Raw genomic sequence first — 17,121 nt, forward strand, 5'->3', positions numbered from 1 at the left:
AAGGGGTTCAAATCTGTCACAGAGAATAATTCCATAAAACTATTCTAGAACCAGCATTTCAGCTAGTTTATTAATAGTACTGTGTCCAGTTTTGATTACTTCGACGTATCTCTTCCAAATTTTCGTATATCATATTCTCTACAGACTTAAATGTAGACTGGTGTAGAAACACACTTGTCTGAATAGAGCCAACTTCCAATTCCAATAAAACGAGTGCACTTTGGATCATGACATATTGCGAAGACAATAAGGATTGAAATAATAACCATACAATCAGAAATAATAAAAATAAGTTACAAAAATAGTTGTATTTGATAAATTCTCGATAGTTACAACATGGTAGTAGCTTAGGCCTAGGTCTTGTTACAAACATCTTGACTGATAATATAGAACCCTAATGTGTTGACTAACGTTAACAACGTCTATCATATCTGTGAAATATTAATTTTTTTATTGTATTATACAAGTATCAAAAACTTTTGTATAAGTATGTACATGAACTCAAAGAGCTATAAACATGGTGCATAAACAACTCCAAAATAGTCTACAAGGATGTGTTACGTCCTAGTTGTTTATGTATTATAACCCAGAGATTCTCAAATACATATAAATAAATACTTTCCAAAATTTCCACTCAGAAGGAAAAAGAAGACGGGAAGGACTAATGGCTTAAGTCGACATCAACGAGAAATGAAAATTTGCTTAATTCGAAGACATGTATGTAAGTTTACCTTTCTATTGAGTTGAATTTGTCTTGTTGAGAATGTATATTTACAAATATTCTCATGGAGGTCTCCTGATAAGTCTACCAAAGACCAGATCCTTCAGATCTTGGTAATTTTATATAGTTGTTTCTTTATTAGTCTTTTGAGACAGCAGACATTCTTTTAGTGTGCTAAATTACTAAATTACTTATTTACTTAATTACTTGCTTATCTACTTAATAAAGGTTTAGATTGAATATGTCTGCAACAAATAAAATGAATTGTTTGTTAATCAGTCATTTATTATAAAATAAATGTATATCAATTTGAATTTCATTTATAGACATTTGAAACATCAATTAACATTCAATATGTAAAGCATAACCACTATACTACCAAATCACAATACTACCAAATTAAATTGAATTCTATTAATTAAATCTATAGACACCTTATTTAAACAATCGATATACTAATACTCAAAAAATAACATATAAAATTATAAGGCTAGGGAAACATTAAGTAGGCAAATTTTACTATTCGTGAATATTTCTTTGTATTTTATCTCTGGTAGGGGCCGCGGTGTCTCAGTAGTACAGCGTTCACCTCTGGTGCTTGAAGTCCTGGGTTCAAACCCTGCTCCCGGCAAGTAAACTTTGTGGTGGACAAACACTGTGTGCGTGAGTTTTCTCGGGGTTCTCCCGTTTCCTCCACCATTTCATTCATCTCTCATCATCACCGTCTCCTTTAGCCTAATCGGCATAAGCGTGGGACTTAAAACTCAAAATTTCATTTCATTTCATTTATCTCTGGTAGATGTAATAAATCAAAATACAAATTTAATTTTCTTCTATATTGGTCTTAGGTCCTAAGCAATGTATTGTCATGTCAATCTCCAATTGTGATTACCACCCAATCATGTACTTCTCGGCACTACCTTCAACCATATGCCGTGTTTTGCTAGCAGGACGAATGACTCTGCATCATATTCCATCGGAACCGACGTCTTCTCACATGGATGAAACTCGTACTTCGATAACATGTAAACCAAACCAACCTTTGTCTGCATATTCCCGAATCGCATACCTGTAATCAATAGAATTAAGAGTTAACAATGTGGTATCAAACAGAAGTATTCAAAATGCATTACATTTGGCATTAGCTTCAGAATGGATCATTGATAATTTTCAAAGCGTCCATCTAGATAGTAGAACGTAAGTTTTACATGTCCCATACTTTTCCCAGGACATTCAAATTCATAGTAAAAGATAATGGAAATATCCAACGGACATCCCTTAGATTTCAATGAGATATACCTGTCATACGACAGTAGTTGGATGTCCATAAGCCGTCCTGTGACTATGCCGCAAAGACCCCAAAAAGTTCCATAGAAACATCGAAGGAAGTCTGTTTCTGTAACATAAGTTAACGTTTGAGTTTCAGTAGAAGCCTTCGGAATGTTCACTGTTAAAAATGGAACGTCCCGTGGACTTCCAGGTTCTGAGACTGACATCTTTTTTTAAAGTTATATGGGCAAGAAGAGTCGAGGGTTGTTTACCCATGAATTTTTAAAATTACTACAGCTGTTGATAATTTTGCATATTGCTGTATTATCTGAGGTGCTATTTCTTGAGTGCTAAGTGGTAAGATTCATGGAAAATGTTTGAAACATACTCAGTTAACTGATCTTCTGATTAAGACACGCTCTCAGCGATACTGAATTAATTGAAGTTTCCCACCCTCCTTATTTCGAATTACCCCCTAACTGGACTTTGGTTTCAAATCAGTTTATGTCTACTATTACAATCAACGTCTATTAATGGCTTATACGAAAAGCAATAGATGTTTAGTGGTAATTCCAGTATGATGATCAAGAAGACCAAATCAAAAGTGAGGAGATGTGTAAGAAAAATTATCAAAATAATCACCTGGTTTAAGAGGTGTAGAAATTATGTTTCTAGGGAGCAGAATACCAAGAAACAAAAGGTGCAAACAAAATATAAACTACAAAATATAAATGGTTCGAACGAAGAATTCGAAGAAAAAGTATTCTAACTGGAAACAAAGAAAGTCTGATGGGAGCATTATGTATGGAGTGTGGCGTTGTATGGGTGTGAGGCATAGACTTCGGACGAAGAGGAGAAACAGAGAATGGAAACCTTAAAAGTTGTGATTTTATAGAAGAACGTTGAAAATTTCAAAGGTAGTTAAGGTATCAAGTAAACGAGTGTTGGAAATAGTAGGAGAAGATAGAATATACTGAAGCATATTTCAAAAAGAAGAGATAGAATGATTTAACAGATTATGAGACATAAAAGAAAGAATTGTGTTATTAGCTATGAAGGGAATGGCAGATGAAAAAGTATTTACAGGGATTCTGCGATTGAAATATATGAGCCAAATAACACAAGATATAGAGAAGGAAGCACATGGAAATAATACAAGACACCGGGAAGAAAAATACATGAAATAATACAAGTTATAGGGAAGAAAAATACATGGAAATAATACAAGAGAGAAAAGAAAAAAACACATGGAAGTAGTACAAGATATAAGGAGCAAAAGTACATGGAAATAATACAAGATATACGTATATGAAACAAAAAGTACATGGAAATAATACAAGATCGGCAAGAAAAAACACATGGAAATAATACAGGATATAGAGAACAAGAAGTACATGAAAATAATACCAGCTGTAGCGAAGAAAAGGTACATGGAAATAAAACGTTTGGTTCAGGATAAGGAAGATTAGAAAGCCACGTCAAACCAACCGAAAGATTAAAGACCCGAAAATAAGAATATCTGGCTGCATATTACTGTGTAATTTTTCACTCTTCCACAGCAAAACACTATGAATTATTGTCTCTGGATACAGTTAACAGAAGAACAATAGACGCTGTAAGTGTATACAGCTTCGTGGTACGTATATCAATAAAGCAGTGATTGCGGTAACACATTCCCACTACGCACCAAGTCATGTTGTCGCTGTCACCCTTCTATCTCCTTATGATTGCTGTGCTCGTATATGGAAAAAAGATAAAGAAGACAGAGCGAAAAGAAATTGATCTGGGAATCAGTCGTTCTTGCCTCTTCAGAAATGTAAAACGAAGCAAGACCGACCACCTGAATTCCGAATTTCTTTTTAGTTTATTTCACACTGTTTTATTTTGCCTCTCCAAGAAGTATTTACGTTTCAGTTTATTATTTACTTCCAGGCAATGGCATATAGGGGAAAGCGCTATATATAAAAATTAGATGCATTCCAAGAGTGCACACCACCACGGTACAACACAAACAAATGGTTAATCACGTAGTCTACTCAATTAAATCAAACTATGAACATTAATAGCAACTACCTGTATCATTGCATATAATAACAGCTTAAAATATCCACCGTAGTACAGTGTGTTTCCTGAAAATCTTGGCTAAATTAATAATTGAACTGATAGCAATAAAAAGAAAAGAAGAAAGAAAGAAATTTGACAGAATTTCTAGTGCTTTAGCCGAACAACAATGATGTACAAATCCGTCCACATTCGAAAACTTTTGTGACTACTTTGAAATAATAGTTTTCTAAATGCATCCCTTCCAGTGCTACACACTTGCGGTACAGATCGTAGAGAGTCTGGAACGCCCTAAAAGAGTTGTCCACTGGAATATTGTTCAGCACCTCCGTCACGTTTGCTTGAATCGATGTAAAACCCTGAAAGTGCCTGAAAGTGCCCCTGGTGGCCAGATTTGAGCTTAGGAAAGAGGATGATGTCCACTGGGGCCAAATTGGAGGCTATGAGGTGTTCAAGGACTGTGGATTTAATTTGGCCCAAAATTGATCTATAAGAAAAATAGTGTTAGCCAGCACATTCGCGTGATTTGGCCCCAGCGAACTTTCTGATGTTTCCTAAATTCAAATCTGCCCTCAAGGGTGAAGTTTTCAGGATGTGGCATCTATTCAAACGAATGTTACGCCAGTGCTGAACAGCGTTGTGATGAACGACATTCCTACTGCGTCCCAAAGGCTCTATGACCAGTCCTGCGAGTGTGTAGCTCGGAAAGGAAGGTATATAATAAAAATTACGTTGGTAATACATTTTTCTGGCATCTCTCGAAGTAAGTCATTGGTAAAATATTATTATTATTATTATTATTATTAATAATAATAATAATAATAATAATAATAATAATAATAATAATAATAATAATAATAATAAATTCTACCACATTACTTCCCTCACGAACCATGAATTTTTATGCACAATTTACTTAGGGGAAGCACTCACTGCACTCTACAATATGCAACAATCAATTACAAAATTGAGCGTAAGTCCTTGGAAGTATAAAATTATAGCATAAATTATATTAAAATACGGAACTGAAGCGTACTACCTAAGTATTTCTCCAATTAAAATAATTACTAATAAGTACTGACCTATACAATTCCTGGGTCCATCACCAAACGGTAAATAAGTGTAATTAGGCCTACTGGCCTTTCCTTCTTCGCTGAATCTTTCTGGATCAAATTTTTGTGGGTCCGGGTAGTATTTTGGATCGTAGTGCAGACCAAGCACAGGAATATTAACGCGAGTACCAGCTTCAAGTACAATATTGGTTCCTGGTATCACATAATTTTTCATGCACATGCGACCAACTACAGCTGCTCCAGGCGGGTGTTTCCTCATGATTTCTGTTCAAAAGAAGCACAAAACTATTAGCTGAAGCTAAGAAACCTATATACACAACACAAAATACTACAATGAGTCTCAATCATATTAAAGGAGAACGATCAATAGAATTTTACTGTATTTTTGGATTTATATTGATCCATCTTAATAATACCATTGTATAGGTATCTGAGTTTCACGTCTACTGAGTGTAGCAGGAAAAGTTGCTAATTTGAATCATAATTGATTAATATAATAAAATGGTGAATCAATATACAATTACTGTACAAGATCAACGCTGAAGAATTCTTACATTAAATACAGTAAAACATCAGTTGATCATTCTCTATTAATATGAGATATATTATGTTATGATCAGAGCCACAGTCTTGCACTCGATGGAACATCTACTTACCAGCTTTGCTATCTTGGTTCGATTCCCGATTTGACAACATTTTTCTTCTTGTACCGTAGTTCCAACGTGGTTCAGAGGTTCACCTAGTCTCTGTAAAATGGGTACCTGGAGAATCCTGGGGATAAAGGTGACCCAAGAGTGATGACGACTACATTGCCTTCTCTATGTGCCGGAATATAGAACTATGGATCCTTACCTCCACCTAGCCTTTGAATTCCGATTGAGAGGTGCTCTTTACCTCCACGTGTTTTTTGGGTTCAGAATGAAGGCGCTCTTTACCTTCACCCAGCCTTTGAGTTTCGAATGATAGGCACTCTTTACCGCTACCCAGCCTTTGAGTTTCAAATGAGAGGAGCCCTTTACCTCCACCCAGCCTTTGAATTCCGAATGAGAGGCGCTCTTTTTCCACCACCTATTCTTTGAGTTCAGAATGAGAGGTGTTCTTTATCTCCACCCACCCTTTGGGTTCAGAATGAGAGTTGGGCTTTACCTTCACCCAGCCTTTGAGTTTCGAATTAAATGTACTCTTTCCCTTCACGCAGCCTTTGAGTTTCGAATGAGAGGCGCTCTTTCCCTCCACCCAGTCTTTGAGTTTCGAATGAGAGGCGAGTTTTACCTCCATCCAACCTTTGAGTTTAGAATGAGAGGCCGTCTTTACCTTCACCCATCCTTTGAATTCCGAATGAGAGGCGCTCTTTACCTCTGCCAAGCCTTTGAAATCCAAATGAGAGACGTTCTTTATCTACTTATTTACTATAGTATTGGAGGTATGGACCTTTAAAGTTCATTTTTTTCATGTTTTCGGCAGCCTATAACTCCGAAAGAAAGCATTTGTGCACCCTGGTTGGTCTATATTTTTTTGTCTTATCTTAGTGTCAGGAATCACCTTCCAAACGTTGTCGGTGTTGTTTTGAAACACCCTATATATAAATTGAATTCCCCCTTCACTTTGATTTAATTCTAAGAAGTAGATCCCATAACGAAGTCTGAAACAAATCATATGTCATATTTATCAAAATCTAGTTACTCTCATGAAAGAATATTTTTTCTAAGATGATTACAAATCACCCTCTTCACTCTGATTAATTCCGTTACCGAGCAAGATCTAACTACTAGCCTCAAATCTCAAAGGAAACAGATGGATGTTTCATGATAAACTGGATATTTCTACGAAGTTTAACGAAGAACATATTTGTTTATCTAGAGTAAATCTAGCCTCTCAACAGGCTCAAATAAAAGAGATTTAGAAGCCTCAAAGAAGATATGTACCATATTGCATCAAAATAGAGCTTTTCTTTCTTGTGGAAAGGAAATAGGAAAGGGACCATGATTTTTTCGAAACCAAAAGCAATCCTATTGGCTACAAATTGAACCTAGAATGAAGAACAATTACAGAGTAATTTAGTGTCATGTACGTAGCAAAATTATATTTTGAACTTTGGACGAAGGTTGTAAGGAGTAACAAATGAGGAAGATCGTTAAAAAATAGTAACGGTCAAGGAAAAATGAAGTTTTACGTCCCACGATTATGTCGGCTAGCCTAAAGGGGACAGTGATGATGAGAAATAAAAGAAATGGTGTAATGAATAAAAAGAGAGGAAACGGAAGAACTCCGAGAAAACCCACGAACAGGTGTTTGTCCACCACAAGTCCACTCGGCGAGAGCTGGGCTTGAACCAGGGACGCCAAGCTTCGAAGGTGAACGCTCTACCATTGAAAGGTACATTCGCTTATCCAGTTCTGCGACTTTCTGTCTCTAATCTTGAAATTCGCGAGATTATAAAGCAAAGTTCTTCCTTGGCTAGCTTGGAATTTCTTCCTCCTTGGTTTTAGAAATTCTGACCAGATTGTGGTACTGGGATCAAGGTTCATATTTACTGGATTATCAGCAAGTATTTCTTTACGTTCATTATATAACCTGCTTACATAACGCGTCTTTGTTATCAGGAAAGAATAAGGAATGATATTCACAACCACTCTGCCGGATCTGCTTTGTCACTCTCTCTATACTTGAAATGCAGTAATAACAACATACATGTATTGCAATTATATCACAGATTCAGCATGAGTCCTCACTAACTGAATATTACACAGAAAAGAACGAAAAATAAAGTCCGACACCATTCGTGGAAATTCTCACTATACTAGCATGTAAGCCTTTACGACAAGTGGTCCTAGTCTCAATTTGCGGTAGAAGAGCATTTGACTCATCGCGATGATTCGCATCCCAACATATACAGTAAGTCCTAGTTTTATATAGCCTCAATGCTGAAAACGGAAGTTGAATTTCAACAAACAAACAAAGAAACTAGTCGTGAGTATATACCGCACAATACTAAGCTCCTGAAGGTAACATTTTGACATTGAATCGACTATTCGACAGTTAAAAGGGAATAAGTTATATTTAAATAGCACATGTTTCCTACTGATGAGCAAATGCAAGACCAAGACCAAGACCCGGGTGGTCTTGGTCTTGGTTTTGGTCTTGCACATCCAGTCTTGGTCTTGGTCTTGGTCTTGCTTACAAGAGTCTTGCAAGTCTTACTTTTAAGAAATCTTATACTTTTTATAAGAAAATTTTACTCTGGATATAAGGGATGATAAATTCTACAATGCACCAATAGTAACGGAAATACAATATAGGCTATGTTTCTAAATGCAATATAGTTTACCTTCATGTAAGTATGATGACAGTGTACAACATAGGCGATGACATTTTTTTTCAATTGATGACCACGCTTCACTACGTATAAGATAAATCACAACCTTTCGTGACCTTTTTATATTTTTTAACATATCCAATATTTCACGTGTTCCTAAAACTGGAGAGGCTACCCCTAAGACACATGAAAGAAAACCAAGGCGGCACAGATTACTAAAATAATATGAATTGCAAAATTATTTTACACTCTTAAGGTGTCAGTTTTTTTTTTTTTTTTTCTCAACCTCGATTAGCTAATCTTAGTATTGAATAGACAATTAAATATTGAGATTTTGTATTGCTGATTCCAATATGTACTGTATGGAGCAGAAACATAGACATTACGCAAAAGCGATGAAAGAATTGTAGGCTTTTGAAACGTGGGCATGGAGGAAAAAGGAGATAATTAGCTGGGTTGAACGTAAGACGAATGAGAAGGTGTTAGAAATAGTATACCAGTAGGGGAGAAAAGGAGAATTTTGGATGTAATTTAGAGGAGGAAGAGGAATCGGTTGGGACATTAGCTGAGGAGGGACTGTATTATGAGGGACATGCTAGAGGTTATGGTGGAAGGAAAGAGAGGGAGAGGCGAAGGAGACTGTAGTTGAAGAAAGTTATTAAAACAGAAAGTTGCTACGTCGAGACGAAGAGACTAGCTGAAGACCACCGTGCATCAAAGCTTCTCAGTTGCAGCAAGTGACCTGCCAATAACGGCAGAATAGCTGTGATGGTGATGATGATGATATATTTAGAAATATTGGCCAAAACATAGAGAAAAATAAAATATTAATGGTTATAAACAAACTAAGTTTTAAAAAATCTGCAATACTTAGAGTTTGCTGCTGCTTTAATGGAAATACTGTAATTCCTGCGCTTCGTTCTTATGCATTGATAAAGGATATTTTTTCAGTCCTGAAATATTTCTGTTTTTCATTTTTATTGCCATTTTATTTTTCGATTTTTTTTTTTTGCGTAGTTTGCACATCCCATAAGGATGCTCGCCTCCCCGCTCCCTTCCCGCAACAACTTGTGGCGTTTTGTCACAGATCACTGGTGTCAACCTAAAATGTTACAAAATACCATTTCAAGAGGCAGAAATTCCCATTTTGCTCTTGAGTTTCCCAAGTTGTACTAACTTAATTATAAAAAATTAAAACTTGTAAAAATATGAAAATTGAAAATAGTATGTGTCACTCCTTTCTTCAATATATGAGTGAATTATCCGTGAATTCCGATTTTCAACATTTATCAAATAATTTATGAAAAAGTATCTTCCTTAACTGAAAAAAATACTTGAAAATGTTCACAAAAACAAGTACATGTTGTCAAAACTTCATATTTAAAGCAGGTTTTTGTGCTGTAGTCTTCTACGGAACGTCATGAAAATAGACAAGTATCATTCTGGAGTCATAACATGTTGAAAGTTTGGAAGCTGATTGTCTCCTCATTTGGTACTTTCTTCTTTCTTTTTCTTTTTCAATATCAGATTACAATCTACGTTTCTTAATATTTATTTCTTGAAAATCTCAAACCACTCCTTAAATAACTTTCATATTAGCATACATTGTACAGCAACAAAATTTGACAATTAGCACTGATTTCACGCCGATTATAAACTCATTAGTTTACTTATCGCCCATTATTAATTTTTGTTGGTGTTGATCAAGTAAATATATGAAATATCCCATATATGCTGCAAATTTATACGAAAATTCCCTTTATTCCTACTCGAGAAATTATGATCAAAAATCCCACAATATGGGATTTATCCTACAGTTTTGTATCACTGCATCAGACTGCCTGAGGCAAAGCAACTGAAGGGTGAAAAACAAATCCCTCTTTTGTTAAGACAACAAGCTTTATCAGCTCGAAGGTCAAAGGTTTAGGTACACCTGTAGATCCAGATAATACACACCTGTAGAATAGTGTCTGATTTTCCGCTAAGTAATCTCATTGCTTTTTTTTTTCCTTTTTTTAAGGAATGCATCGTAATCCAGCACCAATGACACATATCTTTGTGTGAAACAAGCTTTGATTAGAATGTCACCTGTGTGGCTAGAAAACGAGTAATAACTACAGAAAACGCGAACAAACAACTCAGAAAACGACATACTTAGCTATATGCTACAGGGGCAGATTGACTTTCACGGATTGCATAAACTACTGGAAACATTCATTCCAGCGGCATTTTTACTGAAGCTAAGAAATTCAAGTGATTTTTCCCTTTTTTACATTCTATGAAAAAATTCAAGTAGTGCCGGTAGTTGTGCAAGACTCTTCCGCAAGAGTCTTGGTCTTGGTCTTGCATCGGGATACCTGGTCTTAGTCTTGGTCTTGCATGCAAGACTCTTGCAAAAACTGCAAGACCAAGACTCTTGCGCTCATCACTAATTGTTTCCTTTGGATAATTACCGATAGAATGTTCTTACACAATCGCGTGTTCTGTTATGCTGACTTTTCATCATTCCCCTTACTTCCATGCTCTAACATGTTCCTTTACTCTTCCCATTATTATTATTATTATTATTATTATTATTATTATTATTATTATTATGTGTTCGATGTAGTAGCAATAGTTGGACATGGTGGATATGATGAACATGAAAGCGTAAACCAATGTTTTAGCTCTTTACAATACTCTTTCGACAATAGTAAATTGAGTTAAACATTTTCGTTGTGTCGCAGCAGCATGATATTAATTTCAAAATAACATGTTTCGACCAATCTTATATAATTATCAATAACGTAATAATATTTCATTGAATACTGTTGGAGAAATGTCCGAAGACTGAGCCTAAGGCATTAAATGCAACTTTCGTTTTGATTCGCAGGTATGTGATCGGCTCGGCGGAAAAACAATAGTAAGTGATGTCACATTTACTAACTTCCGAATAAACTGGAAAAGAAGGTTCAACATTCCCTAAAGCTCCCTCTGAAATCTACAGGCACATTTCCGAAATTAAACATCCTACATACTGGCCTGTGGTTCGATGCCAGCCTATTACTTCTAATAACTCAATTAATCTGAGCCATTCATCTGACGGCTCGTTCTTGTCTTGAGTTGTATTGGGCCGTCTCGGTTTACTCTCGTTTGAATTTGCAGGTATTCTTCATGGTTTCGATTTCTAAACCCTTTTAAGGCATGGACCTAATGATCACTTACCGGGAACTCCACGTTAGGGTTCCCAAATATGGGCGGACCTATTCCAGAATAAATATTTAAGGATATTCCAATGGATACTCATTTATCTGGAAGTGACTTAAAGAACGAGGATCATATCTGTTACCTAACAGATTTGTAAAAAATTATCTTACTATTATAAAGTTAGATTTCTAAACATTACATAATTAGTTTTATTGTGATTAATATTTTTGTAACTCCCAGGATCGTTTGGTACATGTATACCTAATCTAAAACAAGTCGGGATCATCTTCCGTTATTTTTCTTTCTTATTAGTACCAAGAAAAGTACCATTCACATTTTTTTTTTTCTGGATTGAATATGGAAGTGTTAAAAATTTAGTCATACAACTCGTTGTCGTTTCATCGTACGTTTAAACTCCAATCTATGTCGTTAAAGGAACCGTTATCATTAAAAGCGAATAACTAATATGAGTGTACAAAGATTTCCTAATGAGCATAGTACGAAACCAGTCACTTGAGACACCCTTCTCCCGCATCGCAGGGCCGCTTTCGAAACATTATACCACAATCTTTGTGTAACTAAATTGTAACTTAATCTTCCGCATTATTTTGCGTACATCACTCATCCTTGCTGCGTGTGATGACATTTAAATACCCCGTCTGATAAGATTCAAAATTCCTTTCGGAAGTTTGGACTTTGTGTACTCATTATACAAACTTTAACTTATAGATATTATATACAAAACACATCTTGGAAAAGCTATTAGGGTGACTAGAAAGGGAGTAAAATATTTTGAATTTAATGTCAAATTGTTGTGTAAAAACTCCCTTACTTTAAAAAAAAATTCCCAGTATTACAGGATGATTAAGTGTGCCATTTACCCGTCTTGTTCCCCGTGTGTACGTTTATGACTGTCGCTGTCCTTGGGCAACCGTTCCACTGTCAGATGACTAAGGATGCCATCTGCCCTTGTTGTTCCCCCTGCGTACGCCTATGACTACCGCTATCCTTGGGCAATCGTCCTACTACCGGATGACTATGGGTGGCATTTGCCCTTCTTGTTGCCCGTGCGTACGCCTTTGACTGCCCCTTACTAAGGCAACTGTTCCACTGCCGAATGACTAATAATGCCATTTGCCGTTCTTGTTGCCCGTGCGTACATATATGACTGCCGATAACTAAGGTAACCGTTCCACTGTCAGATGACTAAGGGTGCCATCTGCCCTTGTTGTTCCCCATATATACGCCTATGACTGCCGCTGTCCTTGGGCAACCGTTTCACTGCCGGATGACTACGGGTGTCATTTGCCCTTCTTGTTGCCCGTGCGTACGCCTATGACTGCCGCTTACTAAGGCAACTGTTCCACTGCCGAATGACTAATAATGCCATTTGCCGTTCTTGTTGCCCGTGCGTACATATATGACTGCCGATAACTAAGGTAACCGTTCCACTGTCAGATGACTAAGGGTGCCATCTGCCCTTGTTGTTCCCCATATATACGCCTATGACTGCCGCTGTCCTTGGGCAACCGTTTCACTGCCGGATGACTACGGGTGTCATTTGCCCTTCTTGTTGCCCGTGCGTACGCCTATGACTGCCGCTTACTAAGGCAACTGTTCCACTGCCGAATGACTAATAATGCCATTTGCCGTTCTTGTTGCCCGTGCGTACATCTATGACTGCCGCTAACTAAGGTAACCGTTCCACTGTCAGATGACTAAGAGTGCTATTTGCCATTCTCGTGCCCGGGCGTATGCCTATAACTGCCGCTATTCTTGCGGAACCGTCCCACTACAGGATGACTAAGGGTACCATTTGCCCTTCTTGTTTCCCGTCCGTATGCCTATGATACTACTATTCTTGGGCAACCGTTCCACTATCTTACATATAACTTTGTAATTAAACAAATGTTTAACAAGTCTGACTTAGACACTCTTTATCAATATTCGGGAGGAGAGAGAAATTTGTCACAATCTAGTCTGTTTTGAATTACAAATCTCAGTTATCTTTGTTAATCTCAGTTTCAATTCGAATAATTTTCGATTTTCCAAATCTCAGTCTCGTCTAGACTTACAAACTACCATCCTGATCTCTGTATAAGTCCCACTAAAAGATAAAACCTATCTTGTCTCACACGCCTTGAGTGGCTATCGGTAGATTCCTGGTATGCATTATAAGAATAGAACCTGTGGCATTCTTACTTCCTAAACTTGTCTAAAGCAAGGAAATATCATAAGATTTACCTGAAACAACTTTGTCCAGATACTCCATTCTTTGGATGCCTTCATATGTTATTTTCCCTCCATATTTCTCAATTACGTCATCAATCTCTTCTCTCAACTTCTGTTGAATGTCCTGTTGCAAAGCCAACTCATATAAACCAAAGCTCATTACAGTAGAACTTGTATCAAATCCAGCGCCGAAGAACATTACCATCTGAGCTGCTATATCATCAAGAGTGAATTCTGAAAAATAACAATGATAGTAGTGCATTAATGTGTTAACGTCTACAGTGCTTTAGATTCTTAATAGAAACTAGTGTGGTTTTAATGTCAGATTAAGCTAGTCTTGATACCGTAGATCTTTGGAGCAGAAAACAAGTGATAAACCCTAAAACAATGAATCCCCATAGTGTGATCCAACTGGACATATGGCAAGGATATATTATCTGTAGACAAAACCAATTCTTCACCACTCCCACAATAGCAATAACTTTGGCTTCTGTGAATTAATCGAAAGGTCCATATTTTTTTCCGCCATGCAAAATATACTTGCCGACCAAAACCAAATGAACATATAACATAAATAATAAAAATATTTCTGAATTACAATTTATGTATAGTACATATACAAACATATGGCACATGAATATATTGGAAATGTGCATTAATTTTAAAAGATTTGTTGATAACAATCCGGCTGTATTGTGAAAAAATTGTTACAGGTTGATCATTCAAAATCTTGTGCATCGCTAGACACTACTTTTCCCTATCTTTCTGGCAATAGGTGAATTAAACGTCAAAAGAACGACACATCTTTAGAAGCTATTTACGAATTGACTTTTTTCTTGTATCCTCATAACAGTGGAAGCACTGCTTGGACAAATCATAACTCATCATCTATAGGAATATGTGGTAATCGAAAGGAACAATATCTGGCAATACGACGCGTTTGGTAGAATATCCCGGTTAATCTAGACGCTTTTTATGTTCCCTTGTCCGGTTTTGCGACGTGAACTGAGCATTGTCGTGTTGAAAGATCACTCTGTCGCGTCTTTTTGCGAAATCTGGCCGGTTTTAGTTCACTGTTCAGTTATATTGCATCAATTGTTGATGGTAATGTTCCCCAGTGATGGTTTCGTTGGGTTGGAATAGCTCATAATACACTACAACCAGGCTATTTTACCAAATACGGAGCATAACCTTGGCGTCATGAATATTCGACTTTGCCATCGATGTTGAAGGTTCATGCCGCCTTCACCATGATTCTTTGCGCTTTGAATTATCGTAACATATTCAGTTTACTCTGCCGTCGCGATACGAAGCATAAACGTTTTCTTCTGTCTCTTTAAAGCAACAATTCACAGGTCGTTTTGCGCCTTTCAGCGTCCATGGGCTTCAACTCGTACGGCGTCCAATGTACATGCTTGTAAATGATTCCAATGGTCTTTAAATGTCTAGAAATCATAAATCAATGCACATTTAATATTACTGCAAGTTCTTCTTGCGATTGGTTCGAGTCTTCATCGATTAAAGCTTCCAGTTCTTCATCTTCAAACTTTTGCGGCTGGCCCGAGTGTTCCTTGTTTTCCGTGTCAAAATCATTTTATATATATATATATAGTGCTGAAACCAGTACTCACATATTTCAATTGATGAAGCATACTCGACATAGATTTTAACAACATTCGTTGACTTTCAGGAGTACTTTTCTTCAAATGGAAGCAAAAAAGCACAGCTTCCCGCAAATTGTGTTTTGTAGGCACCAAAGTTGACATATTCAACGCTCAAAAAAGTGTCTTTTACACTTCCGTAAACTAACACATACTGACTGCTAACGAAACGTATTTACATTTTCGCATGAAGGTAGTAACATTATGTCTCTATGCAGTATAGAACTAGTTACACCACCTCTTGGACATCCCTTAAAATTCATGCACACATCCAATATATTTTGTATGCTCCTGTTATTTATTTTAATTGTTGAGTTCTTCTACACGAGGTACGAGGTAGAGCCCTGCATGGGTCGAATTTTTCGGCCCGAGCCCAGTCAAGCCCGAATGTACCTAGGCTCGGCCCAGCCCGGGAAGGAAAAGGTTTGGAGATTTTCGCCCCTAGCCCGGCCCGGCCCGATAAGTTTTTAAAAATTCTTGGCCCAAGCCCGGCCCGGGCCCGATAAATTTTAAAAGTTTTTGGCCCGACCCCGGCCCGATAATTTTTTTAAAAAATTATCTCGAGCCACAATCTTTCTCAAAATTTAGTATTAAACTTGGCCTAACCCTCAGAAACATTTTCTAAACTCTGGTTCACAACCGGACGCTTGCCTCCCGAATGGTGCCATTGCCTCCTAGAACTTTGCCTGTTATCAAGAAAACAAAAAACTCCATTTTCTGTAACAAAAATCTAAGTGATTTTTAGCATAAAGTGAAGATGGAAATATTGTTTAGCGACAGGCAAAACTTTCCCACCTCTTCTTGTCATATTTTGGGTTCAGTGAAAGTCAAGGTCAGAGCTCAATTTACCGCGCAATGCCTGCAATCCTCTATAGTGAAAGTGGAGCCGCTAAGCAACACAAACTGTAAATAGCTATTGCATTCTTTGTAACATTTTTCACGGGCACACTTCTTCAACGTTGGGCTTTATTCCAATTATCGTTTAACAAAAGTCAATAATTATTAAAGAATTGCAATTAATCGGCCCCAGCCCGGCCCGACCTGAAGAGAAATCAGTGTCGGCCCGCCCAAGCCCGGCCCGGCCCAAGGAAATAACAGAGTCGGCTAGCCCAAGCCCGGCCCGTGCAGATCTCTAGTACGAGGTACAATTATTATGATAGAACAAAATAATATGATAATGTGCATAAATATGTTTAATACGATATCTATTTGCGCAATAGAGAATAATAACTAACAAAAGACCCTAGTTTTTAAGAACTGTTATTATAAGGTTCCGAGGCTCTTTTAGAACAAAGTAAAATATGCAAATATTGTAAGAATATTTCATAAGTAATGTAGTCCCTATGGCTCTTTAACTCGTTCGCTGCCACTTGACACCATATGGCGTCATTCATAGCTATTGCTTTGTACCATTGACACCATTTGACGTCAAGAGGTAGTTCTCATTGTAGACATTCTCTATAAAATGGTTCGCAGGTATATTAGACGTCTGCATGGGCTCGGTCCGAGCCCTCGGGCCTACAAAACATATATTACTTGAGTCCCGGGCTGGGCTCGGGCAGTAAATTTTTAAATATACAACCATATCTCTCGGGCCTAACT

At 37.1% G+C, this 17,121-nt stretch overlaps 1 protein-coding gene across 1 annotated transcript in view; it reads right to left on the reverse strand.

Moving 5' to 3' along the window:
- Positions 1-289: 289 nt before the first annotated feature.
- Positions 290-17,121, reverse strand: part of LOC145660800 (uncharacterized) — a 121,984-nt gene continuing 105,152 nt past the window's right edge. The window contains exons 12-14 of the mRNA XM_081726212.1: positions 13,871-14,092; positions 5,134-5,388; positions 290-1,790 (exon numbers count right to left, since the gene is read on the reverse strand). Of these exons, the coding sequence (XP_081582338.1) occupies positions 1,621-1,790; positions 5,134-5,388; positions 13,871-14,092 (647 nt within the window). The 3' untranslated portion in view covers positions 290-1,620. The remainder of the gene's footprint in view (positions 1,791-5,133; positions 5,389-13,870; positions 14,093-17,121) is intronic.

This window comes from Thermobia domestica, chromosome 9 (genome assembly GCF_964235325.1).
Source record: "Thermobia domestica chromosome 9, izTheDome1.hap1.1, whole genome shotgun sequence".
Taxonomy (NCBI): Eukaryota; Metazoa; Arthropoda; class Insecta; order Zygentoma; family Lepismatidae; genus Thermobia; species Thermobia domestica.